The sequence below is a fragment of the Hemiscyllium ocellatum genome, chromosome 1 (genome assembly GCF_020745735.1).
Source record: "Hemiscyllium ocellatum isolate sHemOce1 chromosome 1, sHemOce1.pat.X.cur, whole genome shotgun sequence".
Lineage (NCBI taxonomy): Eukaryota > Metazoa > Chordata > Chondrichthyes > Orectolobiformes > Hemiscylliidae > Hemiscyllium > Hemiscyllium ocellatum.
The window spans coordinates 98,550,132-98,564,831 of NC_083401.1; the positions used below are offsets into that span (position 1 = coordinate 98,550,132).

Sequence of the window (14,700 nt, forward strand, 5' to 3'; positions counted from 1 at the left end):
TGTAGTGTTCTCTGTTCTAAGTGCACAAGGAACCACAAGCTACTGTTATTTAAGAAGATCAGTGTGGAACTTTAAGGCGAGGTGCTTTTGACATTAACTGTTGGAAAGTTAGTGAAAGTGCTGTGAGTTAGAACAGCTATTAGAGTCAGAGTGGAGTGTTGCTAGACTTTAATGAGAATATTGAGAAGTGAATGGGCAAAGAGTTGGCAAATGGAATATAATGCAGAAAAATTAGAAGTTGTTTATTTTGGCATGCAGAATAGAAAAGGAGCATGTTATTTAAATAGTGAGAGATTGCAGAGCCCTGAAATGCAGGAAGATCTCGGTGTTCTCACGCGTGAATCACCGGCATTTAGTATACAGGAACAGAAGGTAATTAGGAAAACTAATAGAATGTTATCATTTATCACAAGGGGAACTGAATTGAAAAAACGTGAGTTCATGCTTTAGTTATACAGGGAACTAGTGAGACACATCTGGAGTACTCTGTAAAGTATTGGTCACCTTATTTAAGGAAGGACGTAAAGCATTGTAGAAAATTTGGAGAAGGTTTATTAGGCTAATACTTGGAATGAGCATATGGTCTAATGAGGATAGGTTTGTATCTGTTAGAGCATAGAAGAAGAAGAGATGAATTGTTTGAAACATACAAAATCCTGCAGAACCTTGAAAAGGGTAGTTGTAGAGAGGACATTTGGTTTTGTGGGAGAATCTAAAATAAAGGGCAATGTTTAAAGATCAGGGGTCACCCCTTTGAAACAGCGGGAGGGGGGGGTTGGAAATAATCTCTTTGAGTGGGTTGTGAGTCTTTGGAGCATTGTCCCTGGAAAGGCAGTGGAAGCAGAATCCTTGAATGTTTTGAAGGCTGAGATAGGTTCTTGTTAGTCAAGAAGTTGAAATGTTATTGTGTGTAACTGGAAATGTGGATTTGAGAGTACAGTCATATCAGCTACAATCCAGACACATTATTTAGCTGTGTACTGTAGTGAGGATCTCTGTGTTTGATTCTCTCTAAGCAGTGACGGTGGTTCAGTGATGTTCATTTTTCCAGCAATGGGAACTACCATGAGCTTGAATGTTCAGAGTTCCAAAGCCAGTCTAGTGGTTCTGGCACACGGTTTGAATCTGGCAGAATAGACCACCTCTAATGGTTTGTGATTCATAAAATTAAGTAATTCCAACCCAGTGCTGGACTAGCATGTGTAGAATCTGTCAGAGATCTACTTGCATTGGTATTAGTCACAGGCACTTCTCATCCTTTGGACTGGCATCTACAATAACTTTTGTTGGCCGATGTGGGTCATAGTATCTCAGGGTTTGAGGAACTGTGAAGTTGTTTTTCAAAGATTTGAAAACAGCCTTCTCTTCTTCTGCAAATATGAACTGTTCCTTCTTCATGGCTAATTTCCTTAATGCATCAGCCAGGGTAGCAACATTTAAGATGTACCTCAGTCAATAGTTCACAAGTCCCAGAGAACATCTCACTTGATTGGAATGTTGTGGTTCACATGTCTTTTGCTTTTGCTTCTCTCTTGTCTGTGTCTCAATTGATTCAGTTGCTTGTGAGTTTATTTCCCATGAACGTTTGCTCTGTAGTACCCAGCAAGGACTTTGCTGCATTAACAGTAAGTGCTGTTGACTGTACTACAGCAAACAAAGATCTAAGCCTTCCATCGTGTTCCTTTCTGTTGGCTGTATTGGTATCCCTTATATCCTATTACAGATGTCATGTGCTGGATCTCCAGTGCCATATTTATGCCAAATGTTAATCACCTGTATGAGTACAGTCCATAATGAGTGAAAATTGTCACTTTCCTCAAATCAGGATGTAGCTCCAGATGCTTTAGCACTAATTTAGAGAACATTTTGCTTGTTAACATCCTTTGAAAGACTTTGTCCGCTGTGGGAATTTAATGTCATTCTCTCACAACCATTTCACTAATTTGTTGCATATCAACACAGAGTTTGATGCTACCATAACAGCACTCACCTCAGTTTTGGATCAAGGTATCATGGAGCCCATTGAAGAATCATCAGTTCCTTGAACCTTGCCCCAAGTTGCCCTTTCAATCAAGAAGGCATTCTGTGTACTGGTTGAGCTACAGGCTTCACATTCTCATCCACGATTAATCTCACTTGGTGGATGTGCAACTTTCAATTCCTAAGAACACTGCTCAAAACTGCTCTCTAAATTTTACATAAAATTTTACCAAATTCACTTTCAATCCAATGTATTGCACCCCCAAGGATTAGGCAGCTTCTTTGATCAGAAGAAACTTCTTTAATGTGTTAAATTCTGGCTCTATGTTCTGATTCCCAGCTCTCACACCCATGGAAGAGTTTGAAGTAGGATGTAAGGTGTGTGAGGATAATACCTTTTGACACATTTTCAAGATGTGCACTTGATCCTCTTTGTCTTCAGCTCCTCCCACAATAACAATGCCAATAACAATGTGGTCAATTCAACACCAGCAGAAATCACTGGCACGTCCACATGGTTGTTTTCACTGAACACAAACATGTCTTCATGATTGCTAGTTACTGTTAGGTTAAAAATCACACAACACCAGGTTATAGTCCAACAGGTTTATTTGGAAGCACTAATTTCCCAGGCGCTGTCTTAATGCCTCGAAAGCTAGTGCTTCCAAATACACCGTTAAACTGGTGTTGTGTGATTATTTTCACTTTGTCCACCCGAATCCAACACTGGCACCTCCAAATCATGGTTAGTCATTAGCTCACTCTCTGCATCTTCTTCAACACACCTCACAGCTGTGGCACTTTCATCTCTCTTTCCTTTACATGGTTTCACTCTTTGTTCATCTTTACTTCTACACATCTTATCAAAATAATCTTTGTTCCTACATTTTCTGTTGACAGGGCCATAGTCATAATCATAGTATCCCAAGCCTTTTAGACTTTTTGATGTTTAAATTTACATGGATCTAGATTCTGTGGTGCCAATCTGTTTTTGTCAGGCTGATGGTAGAGGTGGGACCAAACTTCATCCTGCAAAATTGTCCATCCAGTGCTTCTAAAGTGAGGCTGCTATTTTTAATTGTCATTCAATATTAATTTACCTCAAATAAAAGCAAAATACTGTAGTTATGAAACTGCAGAAGATCCAAAGAAAAATCTTATTAGACTCAAAACATGAGCCAAGTTTCTCTCTCCACAGATACTGCCAGACCTGCTGAGTTTCTCCAGCACTTTCTGTTCTTAGTTCAGTCACCTCCCCTTTCCAGCAGTTTATGATGTAATTTATCAGAGTTGCCATCTTGGATTACCTGTTGCATTATTTGGCTATTCAGATCTATCACAATATAATTGCATCCATCTGACACGCCTATCTCAAACAGTTCTCAAATCTAGCTATTGCTTTTCTCTCTTTGAACCCCATCTCTCAGAAACCATGGGACAGAATCTTATAAGGGTGTGAGCAATGCTGACAAGGGCAAGGCACATTGGAGAACTGAGTGACAAGTGCAGCGAAGCCCATCTCAATGTTGGGAGCAACTCACTCCATATTGTATGCTATTCATAAGTAGCATGGCGAGATTTTCCCTTGGCAGTGATAATATGCCAATTGACGGGGGATTAGCCATTTTGCTAATGGAGAAACTGGATGCATTAATATTCAGCCTCCCATCTTACCGAACACAGCAAACAAGCTCGATGTTAAGAAATCTTGATATGCAACTTGACCGAGCACCTGGCAGGCTTAGCTTGCTGTTTGCTGTGACCAGCCTCCATGTTGGAAATGTTGTCTCAATGTCTCATGGCACACTCCATAGGCATCAGCCATATGCGGTCCACATCACTGTGACATCCACATTACCAGACTGTAAGAATCCTTAAGGTACACCCTCAATCCACCTCTTCACTTCAAAGTTGCACCTCAGGGTGCACTGGCAATTATCACTGTAATGTGGAGCAAGGACACAGTGCACTCAAGGGCATGCATTCAGCTCATGGACTGCACCAGGCTCCATCTCTGGACTCTTCACTTGCTGTCATAGTGTGAATTCATCTTAACCCTATCTGGAAGCTCACAGCATCCCTGCCTTGTATTGCTTTGCCATGTTTTTTTTACATTTTGCCCCTGAGCTAGAGATACCAGCTTCCTATTAGCACAGACACAAAGCCAGAAAGCTTGTCATGGTTTTCAGCAGGCCCCAGTGAAGTTGAGCGGGATTGCTTTCCCTCGGGCTCTGACTCAATAAGATAAAGATAGTCTTCAAAGTCAGTCCAAGGCCTGCTTGGGGTGCTCAGTCAGGATAAGAGTGAGATATTACAGAACCTATCTCAGCCTTCAAAATATTCAAGGTTATTCATTCGTAGGATGTTATCAACCACTATCAATTTTCCATGCCAGCACTTCCAACTAAGAATCACTTGTTTATATTTTTCTGAAAATGTTGCATATGCATTGTGCAAAAATTCAATTCCCCTTTTACAATGTAAGAAAATGGCAACTTGTTCTTTACACATATAATTAGCTGATGTAACAATAATGTTATATGCCACATTATGAAAGAAAGGTGCTTTGCTCTCAACAGAGTAGACTCATGATCTCCTTTTCACACCCAACATTTCCACCAATTTTACATCTCCGCCACTCCTTTAACACTGTTAGCACTCCATTTGTCTTTTGCTCCAAACACTCTCACTATCTGTTCATTCACTACCTCTCTCCCTCTATCAGCAGCATGAAAATCATCATTTCTAAATCCCTTTCAACTCTGAACAAGAGTCATACTTTGAAATGTTAACTCCGTTTCTCTCTCCACAGCTGCTACCAGATCTGTTGAATATTTGTAGCTTTTCTGTTTTTATTTCAAAATATCCAGTATCTTGTTTTACTTTATTTGCCTTGTTCCTTTTCAGGGAATCAATTTGGTCATCAAGATGGCGACTGTGATTAATACACACCAGAGCTATCTTCGCATTCCCCGAGTGTCTGTTCATCCTGCAGATGATGAGGTGGAACAGATGGAGAATGGACAAAGCAGGTATAGCAGAATGATACAAGTCATCTTGTATCAGAAATCTAATCACTTAAGAAAAGTTTCATAATGAAACTCAACAACACTACACTATATAAGTATCTACACAAGTTTAAAAAACAAGTTCTTGCTATTTTGAACTGTATGGTTCTGAAGAAAAGTGGGCACTGATATTGTCCATTACATGACTTTTGAGCTCGTCTTCAGGTATTATCCATAAGTAACAGAAGCCTGCAGCAAGCATATAATTTTAACTCTGTATCTGTTTGTCTATCATTGAAAGATGAAAAATTAAGAAAAAAACTCTCCCATGAAAAAATGCATTTGGGTGAACTAATGGACCTATAGGCTAGTTCCAGCATTGCAGGGCTCTGTAAAAATTATCCTTTTCATCCCAGGACAAAACTTTGCCTGTAATTTACTCTGAAGTTAATCATAAACTAGCTTTCCCCAAAACTGAGATATGTAGTGAATATTATATACACAGTTTGACCAATAGTCATGGAGATAACTCTATTTCACCTAAAATTGTATTTTAAATGTTGATCTGTTTGTTTACTTGAAAACCAAATGACGTGCCATGAAACAGGTCTGTGGCATAAATCAAAACACTAATTGTCGTCTCTAATTTTTTTGTTGTCAATAAAATATCTGAAGTGTACGTGCAAACTGTCTTTAATAAATAATGGGGGCAATTGTAAATTCTAGGGGGCCAATGGAGTAGGCTGATGGTTGGGATGGGCGAGTTAAAAATAATGTAGGAACCCAACACTATCTGAACCCACTATCTGCTTAGAAAAGAAGCAGATCAGTGGAATTGGCGAAAGTTTGACTGGTCTGATCTTCGGAGATGGGTTGGTCACTAAAATCTTAGAAAGAAACAGGGACTACATTTTTATCAGAAGTTACATTTTTAACACTTGCAAACTAGGGTACATACACTTTGGAAATTTGAGCGGATAAAAGGAAGTGAGCAGTGTTTTTCTGTAAGGTTTCAAAGTAGCAGAAGTGTTTACCCCATTCATTAAGCTTACATTTTGAACTTTGAACAGTAGGCCATTTACCCCATTGAGCCTGTTACTGCCATTTAATGCATTCAGGACAGATCTGTAGCCTAACTCCATACACCTGCCTTGGCCCATCTCCCTTAATAACTTTGACTTAACAAAAAATTATCTATCTCAGTTTTAAAATGAATAACTGATCCACATCCACTGCCATTTGTAGAAGACAGTTCCAAATATCTCACCACTCTTTGTTTAGAGAAGTGCTTCCTAATATGTCTTCTGAATGGTCTGACCCTACTTCTCAGACTTGGCTCCCTAGTTCTAGAATCCCCAACTAGTGGAATTAGTTTTCTTTATCTACCCTGTCTTTTCCTGTTAATATCTTGAAGACCTAGATCAGATCACCACTTAACCTTCTAAATTCTAGAGAAAGAAAGGACTAATTTGTATAATCTCTCTATGTAACTTAACCCACAAAGTCCATTCTTGTTAACCTGCATAGCACTCTGTCCAACGTCATATATCCTTCATAAGGTGTGTGCCGGGTTTTGTGAACATGCAACGTAACTTTTGCATCCTTATACTCCAGTCCTCTATAAATAAAAGGCGGTATTTCATTAGCTTTCTTGATTATTTTCTGTACCTGTTTATGGCGTTTTATAGATCTTTAGGCCTGAACCCCCAAGTCTCTTTGGACATCGTCTATATTTAACCTCATATCATCTAGAAAGTACTCTTATCTATAGTTTTTTTGTCCAATGTGAATACCCTCACACTTGCCTCAATTGAATTTCATCTGCTACAGTTTTGCCCTTCCACTTAGCTTATCAATATTGCTTTGAAATTTTATGCTACCGTCAACAAAGTCTACAATGCCACCTAACTTTGTGTTATCAGCATATATGGATGTATGACTTTCTATGCCATTGTGCTGTGATGGTACATGCTTGCAAAATGATAGTTCCACTTAATAGTGTCCTTTTCACATTCCACTCTCATCCCTTTGATGTCAGAATGCCTGATGAATGCTCACAGATTGCCTATGGTCAATCTTGGCTATTGGATGGTCAACCTATCGAAAAATTATAAAATGTCTTGTCATTCATTCTGTTAGGATCTGTATAATGGCATTATTTTCATGGCAGCGTGGAAGAGCACCCTCCCTCCCAATGACCAGGTGCTGTGTCTTACCACGGCTGACATGGGGTAAACCCTATGCAGAGTCAACCCATGTAAGGCTGCTGGACCAGATAACATCCCTGACAGAATGTTCAGAGGATGCTTTGATATACTAGTGGATGTTGTCATAGACATCTTCAACATCTCCCTGAGTTGGGCCATAGTTTCAACATGCTTCAAGACTACCACCATCGTCCCCGTGCTGAAGAAATCTTCAGCATCCTGCCTCAACAACTACTGCCCTGTTGTGCTAACACCCATCATCATGAAGTGTTTCGAGAGGCTCATGATGAGGCATATTAAGACATTGCTGTCCCCCTCACTGGACACCCTGCAGTTTGCGTATCGTCCCAACTGCTCAACTGATGATGACATCTCTACCACTCTCCACCTGGCCCTCACCCACCTGGAGAAGGATACTCACATCAAATTCTGTTCATACACTTCAGTTCTGCATTCAACACTATCATTCCTCAGCACCTGATTGGAAAGGTGAGTCTGCTGGACCTGAATACCTCCCTTTGTAACTGGATCCTAGACTTCCTGACCGGGAGATCTTAGTCAGTCTGGATTGGAAGCAGCATCTCCAACACCATTACACTGAGCACGGGGGCCCTCCAGGGCTGTATGCTCAGTCTACTGCTGTCCACCCTGCTGACACACGACTGTTTAGCGATACACAGCTTGAATCATATCATTACGTTCACTGATAACGCGACTATAGTCTGTCTCATTAGCAGGAACGGTAAGTCAGCATAGAAAAGGAGGTGCAGCAGCTAATGGACTGGTGCAGAGCCAACAACCTGTCTTTGAACATAGACAAGATGAAAGAGATGGTTGTTGACTTCAGGAGGGCATGGAGTAACCACACTCTGCTAGACATCCAACAGCACCCCTGTGGAGATTGTGAAGAGCACCAAATTTCTTGACGTATATCTGCCGGAGAATCTCACCTGGATCTTCAACACCAGCTCCTTGGCAAGAAAGCCCAGCAGCGTCTCTACTTTCTCACAGGCTGAGGAAGGCCAACCTCCCACCTCCCCCGTCCTCATCACATTCTGCAGAGGGTTCATTGAGAATACCCTGAGCTGCTGCATCACTGCCTGGTTCGGGAATTGCACTGTCTCAGATCATAAGACCCTCCAATGGATAGTAAGGACAGCTGAGAAGACCATCAGGGTCTCTCTTCCCTCCATTACAGACATTTGCATCACATGCTGCATCCAAAAGGTTAACAGCATTGTGGACGACCTCACACAATCCATATTCAAACTCATCTTCCTCCCTCTGGATCATTCAGTCTCTCACAGCCAGACTGTGCAACACTTGTTTCCCCCAAGTCACCAGGTTCCTTAACACTGTATGATCGCACTGTATTCCATCTGCAATTTTTTGCATGACTTTTCAAATTGCTGCTGAAACAATCGTTTATGAATGATTATTTATTATTACACTGTAAATTTTACACCACTGTGCCTATTATCTTGTCTTCTCAGGTATTACTGTGCTATCTAGCGAGGTTTGCACTTATCTTATGCACTTTATGCTGCCTTGTACTCTCGTGTAATTTGCATTGCCCATGTAGCACATTGTTCCTGGAGAAACGCTGTTTCATTTATACTGTAGCAGTTGTATACGGTAAAAATGACAAATAAAGCTACTCGTGACTCTTGACTCTTGATTCTTTTTAGGATTCTCTTCCCTGTTGGTTTTTTTCCTGACTCTGAAAGTCCAAAGGTTTGGAAAAGGTGTTATATAATTCTTTTGATGAACTGTGCAGCCATCCAACACACTCTCATGTAAATGATTTACTGCAATTAGATTTAACTGTTTGACCTGGATACAATATTTGGTACATAATGTAAGTGAGGAGTCAGATTTTCAGCTCCTTGGAGATTTAGTTTGTTTATGGAAACTATGAGACTAACCATGCGCATATACAAGGGTTGGGATAAAACTTGAAACCTATCAGGCAGTTGTTTTAACTACTAGGTGCAGGATTTTGCAGTTAAATCCATTAAAGAACTTTATTTATATCCCTAATACATTCATCTTTGTATTTCATTATTTTGGGCTGTCCAATATTCATACATACTGATTATAGGTTGTTTTAGATCAACCTTCTCAAAAGATGATTCTCAATTAGCCACTTCTAAAATTTGTTTTAAATTAAATGTATTTCTAACCAATTTATCATTAGGACCCAGACCCTTGTTGATGGCAGGGAGATGTCCAACATTAACAACAGCAACAACAATGATGAGTGAGTATAGTGTTAAATTTCTGAAACAAAGTATTTTTTATTGTTCATTTTGTAAAGTTTATGCAAGTAAATCAATGTTAAACATAGTTCTTTCATCTCTAAGTTGAAAGTTTGAATTAAAACTTTACATAATCCTTACACTGATATTTCAGTTCACTTACATAGGAACAGGAGTAGGCCATTCAGCCCCTTGAATCTGTTCCATCATTCAATGAGATCATGGCTGATGTGTGCCCCAACTCCATACACTTCCCTATGGCCCACATTCCTTAGTGCCATTACTTAACAAAAATGAATCTATCTCAGATTTAAAATTAACAACTGTTGCAGCACCCACTGCCATTTGTAGAAGAGAGTTCCAAACCTCGACCACCCTTTGTGTGTAGAAGTGCTTCCTTACATCTCTCCGGAATGGTTTGTCCCTAATTTCTAGACTATGCCTCTTAGATCTAGAATCCTCAAACAGTGCAAATAGCTTACCTTTATCTACCCTGTCTTTTCCTGGTAATATCTTAAAATCTTTGATCAGATCACCCCTTAACTTTCTAGCAACTTAACAAATATTGCATTAACTGTGATCTTTTGATAAGACATTAACTCAACCACCCCTCTCAGATGAACATGAAATGTTATATGGCCTTAATCAAAACCAAAAGAAGTGCAGACTTACCATTTTAGGTTATGGGAAACGATCACTCAACCTGAAACATTACCTCTGATTTCTCTCCACAGATGTTGCCAGACTTGCTAAGTTTGTCCAGCAGTTTCTGTTTTTGCATATTATCTGGCCTTGTTTAAGGAAGGGAAGAAAAGCTTTTCCCATTGTTTGGGTTTTCCCTGGGTTAATATTTATTCCCCAATACCTGTAAGAAATGATTTAGTATTTCTTTCGCTACTCATTTTGGGAGCTTTCTGTGCTCAAATTGACATTATAATAGTGACTACAATGCAAAAATTATTTAATTAATTATAAAATATGTAGGGATATCCTGAATTGATGAAACTGTATTAATGTTAGTCTTTCTGATAAATTTCAGACAATATGAAAATTAAAACAAAAAGTGAGAAATAGTGCAGTTTAGCGTGATATTTCTTTGTGAACTCTGACACAAATACAACTGTAGATGTAATTTTAAATGAAATTCAGACTGGCTGAATAATTAAAAAACAACTTTCTTTATTAGAGAGAAAGAGACAAAGAAGGAATCCAAAAAGAGCAAAAAAGAGAAAAAGGGGTAAGGAGAAAAGACTTATTTTTGATACATATCCATCTAAGCAACGCAATTATTTCATTCTTTCTTGTACAAGTGCTTAATCTCAATCCATTTGACAGTAAATCTGGTGGCAAAAAAGAAAAGAAAAAGGATAAGGAAAAGAAAAAAGATAAAGATAATAATAAGGAAAAGGATGAAGAAAAAAATAAAGATGAGAAGAAAGATGATGAGACCGATAACAAGCAAGATATCAAGAAAATGTAAGTATGCCAAGCTTTTGGTTTACTGAAGTTTGTCGGTAATATTTTGAATTTTATTTGGCAGTATTAGTCTGGGTGACTCCAGAAATCTTTATAAATGGTATCGAAGTGTGGAAACTGTGCTCTCATTTCCAATGGATGTCACTTTTGCACGCAGAAGGAGTGTGAATCACATGGCAGGAAAATACTGCTGAGTTCAAATAGACCCCATTTTTGTCTTTCCAAACGTCTTAACCTGCTGTGTTAGGTTTATGGAGTAGAGGTAATTGCTCTTGATGGGAAAATAAGATCTATATAAATTACGTGAATTGAAGGTATTTTAATGTCTATTGTAAAACAAAGAATTGCAGATACTGGAATTCTGATACAAAAATAGAAATTGGGGGAGAAACTTAACAAATCTGATAGTAGATGTGGAGAGAAAGCAGAGTTAATGTTTTGATTCCAGTGAACATTTTCCAGGATTAATAAGTATACGGCCTTTCCCGAGCTGCTATTCGTTCTGAAGGAAGGTTATTGAACTTGAAACATTAGCTCTGTTTTCTCCACACAAATGCTGCCAGGCATCAGAGTTTCTCCAGCAATTTATGATTTTTAAAAATTTTAATCCCCAGCTCTTTAAACATTAATGAAAAGGAGATGTTATTAATTGGAGTTAACAAAAATTAGCTGCAGGTGTATAGTGATTGACAGCTCGACTGGTATAGCTTCTGGAAAAGCTGCACCATCTGCTTCTGCAGATACATTGATTGTTGATATTTTCCAACATCTCTCCAAATTATTGAGCTATTTATTACAAGTTAAGTAATAGAAAACCATCAATCTCTTTATAGCAGCAGGAAGTGGGCTCTGGAAGCTATTGGTGATGGTTAGTTAGCAGCAGCAAGTGAAGAGTAAAGGTGGAAAAGATGATGGAGGTATGGCAGTTGTGAAAAGTCTTTTTTCTAAAAGATATCCATCAATCTGTATGGGTTCAGAGCTGAAGTTACAACTGCAACCAAGACTAAAGAGCTCCACCCAAAACTGAATCACTGAGAGTCTCCAGCTCTCCCTTTAAACACAAATGACTCACAATAGATCCATTGTTTTTTAAACACAGTACTTTATAAATGCTGTAGGGCAGCCCCAAATTAAGAAAACAATCTGGAAAAGTGTTGAAAAGAAAACAGAAGAAAAAAGTTTTCTAAAGAGGCTTTATCTATGTCCAGGCCTATCATCTGATCAATTCCATTGTCTTCTTTTCATGAAGTGGCGTGAAAATGAAATAAAGCTGTTCATACTATCATCAGTGCTTCTTTTTCGATGTGAATGCCACCTACAAGCTGAAGCCTGCAATATTTAAAGAGTCATCAGTATTTAATAAAAGAGAATAGATCAGTTAATAGCAAATAATAAACAGAGTAAATACAGCATTGCTATACAAACTATTACACTAGCATTGTAGAGATTATAATACTACAAAAGAAAGATATAAAGCAAATATCTCACTGTGCATAAGCAGTCTATTGACATGCTCTAACAATTAAAACACCAAAGGTTTATGGTCAGGTAGACTCTATTACATACCACACAGGCCCTTTCAACTGTCCTGCAACTTCTGTCTATAGTCCCATAATAATAATCATAAACAGGTAGTTCTTCTATAACATAATGATTGCATTCTTGTGCAATCCCACATTATAGGAAAATTGTGCTGTAGAAACAGCGCTTAAACTGTTGATGATATAATCAGGTTACAGCCAACACACGTTTTAAAAGTTCGCACTTTCGAAACAGTGTCCTTAATTGTGAATCATGTTACAGTGAATTGATGTTAATGAAACACAATTTACAGCAGGGCGACCTGTACCAAAGAATATAGTCCTGAAACTTGACAGCTCGCAAACCTTGCAATTGTAATAAAGCTATAACCCAGAATGACTTGCATGCTAAAAAGGAGAAGTAGCGTACAGTAGACATTGCTACATAATTCTACAAGCAATGGATTAGATAATAATTCTGCAAAATTGAGAAATCCAGTTATGAATGGTGGTATATAATTACAGAACAAACAGGAGGAGAAAATTCTCCAAATCAACTCAGTATTGGAGAGATCTAGCACATCAATTCAAATGTCAGCAATGACTATGGGCCCTGACAGCATCTGGCAATAGTACTGAAGGCTTGTGCTCCAGAACAAGTTGCACCTTTAGCCAAGCTATTCTACTAAAGTTACAACACTTTCACCTGTCTGACCATGTGGAAAATTGCCCAGATATACTCTGCCCACAAAAAGCAGGAAAAGTCCAATCTGGGCAATGAAAATTGCATAAGCCTGTTCTTGATTAACAGTAAAATGATGGAGTTGGTATTTGACAAAATATCAAGCAGCACTGAGGCAGCAAGACACTGCTCACTAATGCTCAGTTTAGATTCGGTCAGGTCACTCTGCTCCTGACCTTGTTACAGCTATGGGTAAAAGAGGTGAGTTCAAGAAGGTGCAATGAGAGTGTCTCACTTTCCCTCCATTTGAGGGTCAGCATGGGATTTTCACTAATGATAATTGCAAAATATTCAGCCACATCTGTGACTCCTCAGACACTGAAGCAGTCCAGTTTTCATGTACAGCGTGACCTGGACAACCTTCAAGCTTGGACTCATAAGTGGTTAGTAGCATTAATAACAATGGCCATCTCCAATATGAGTAAAATTAATTCCCCTGGACATTTGTTGGCATTACAATCTCTGAACATCACACCATCAGAATCCTGGTAAGTATTATTGACAAGAAATTGAGCTGGGCCAGTCACATACCAAATATTATCTTGCTAACGTCAGTTTTCTAAGATTAGATTAACTTGATGGTTGAATCAAACAACTTCCTATGTGCTATTCACTGATTCTATCAACAGGTGAGGTTGCACCAGGGCAAGTGAGTCAGGGAGAGTTTGCATATTTTTGACTGAAAGATAAGGGTTGACGCTTACATGACATGCACAAAAAATCATTTTTGGCACATTACAGGGGCCTTACCTTTTACATAAGACTGACCATTACTTGAGTGTATTTAGTAAATACTATAGCTCTGAGAACAGGTCAGCGGCTGGAAATTTTGCAGTGAATAGCTCTTGACATGAGCTACTGGCATCAGAAGCAATAATTAGCCAATTTCAGCCTCTTCCAAGAACTCTATATCTCCCACCCTCCACACTTTCATTCTTGAACTGTTTAAACCTCCCTCAAACAATACCTTCTGTTGAGGTTTCTACCTCATTGCCACCTCTCCACTCATACTAAACATTGTCTAGGTCACCTTACTCACTAGTCAGCCTGTAATTCTTCAGAACTGATTAGGACTTTCTGCCACCTCACTCCACGTGAATAATTAACATTCCATTTCTATTTCTACCTGCTGATTATTCTAAAACAAAAAAATATGTTTTTGGTAAAACTTTATAACGGATCATTTATTTTCTGCCATTCTTTTTTAATCTGTTTAACAATGGCTCAGTGGTTAGCACTGCTGCCTAACAGTTCCAGGAATCCAGGTTCAATTCCAGCCTTTGTGGAGTTTGCACATTCTCCCTTTGTCTGTGTGGGTTTCCTCTGGGTGCAGCAGTTTCCTCCCACAATCCAAAGATGTGCAGATTGGATGAATTGGTTAGGTGTAGGTTAGGTGCATTAGTCAAAGGTAAATTTAGAATAATAGGGTAGAGGGGTGGGTCTGGGAAGGTCAGTGTGGACTTGTTAGGCTAAATGGCCAGTTTCCACATTGTCAGGATTCTATCTCTG

General features: G+C 38.9%; 1 protein-coding gene across 1 annotated transcript in view; it reads left to right on the forward strand.

Annotated features, from left to right (window-relative positions):
• Positions 1-210: 210 nt before the first annotated feature.
• cnga1b (cyclic nucleotide gated channel subunit alpha 1b) overlaps positions 211-14,700 on the forward strand; it is a 33,877-nt gene continuing 19,387 nt past the window's right edge. The window contains exons 1-5 of the mRNA XM_060824555.1: positions 211-372; positions 4,888-5,012; positions 9,393-9,455; positions 10,640-10,690; positions 10,789-10,929. Coding sequence (XP_060680538.1) covers positions 211-372; positions 4,888-5,012; positions 9,393-9,455; positions 10,640-10,690; positions 10,789-10,929 — 542 coding nt within the window. The remainder of the gene's footprint in view (positions 373-4,887; positions 5,013-9,392; positions 9,456-10,639; positions 10,691-10,788; positions 10,930-14,700) is intronic.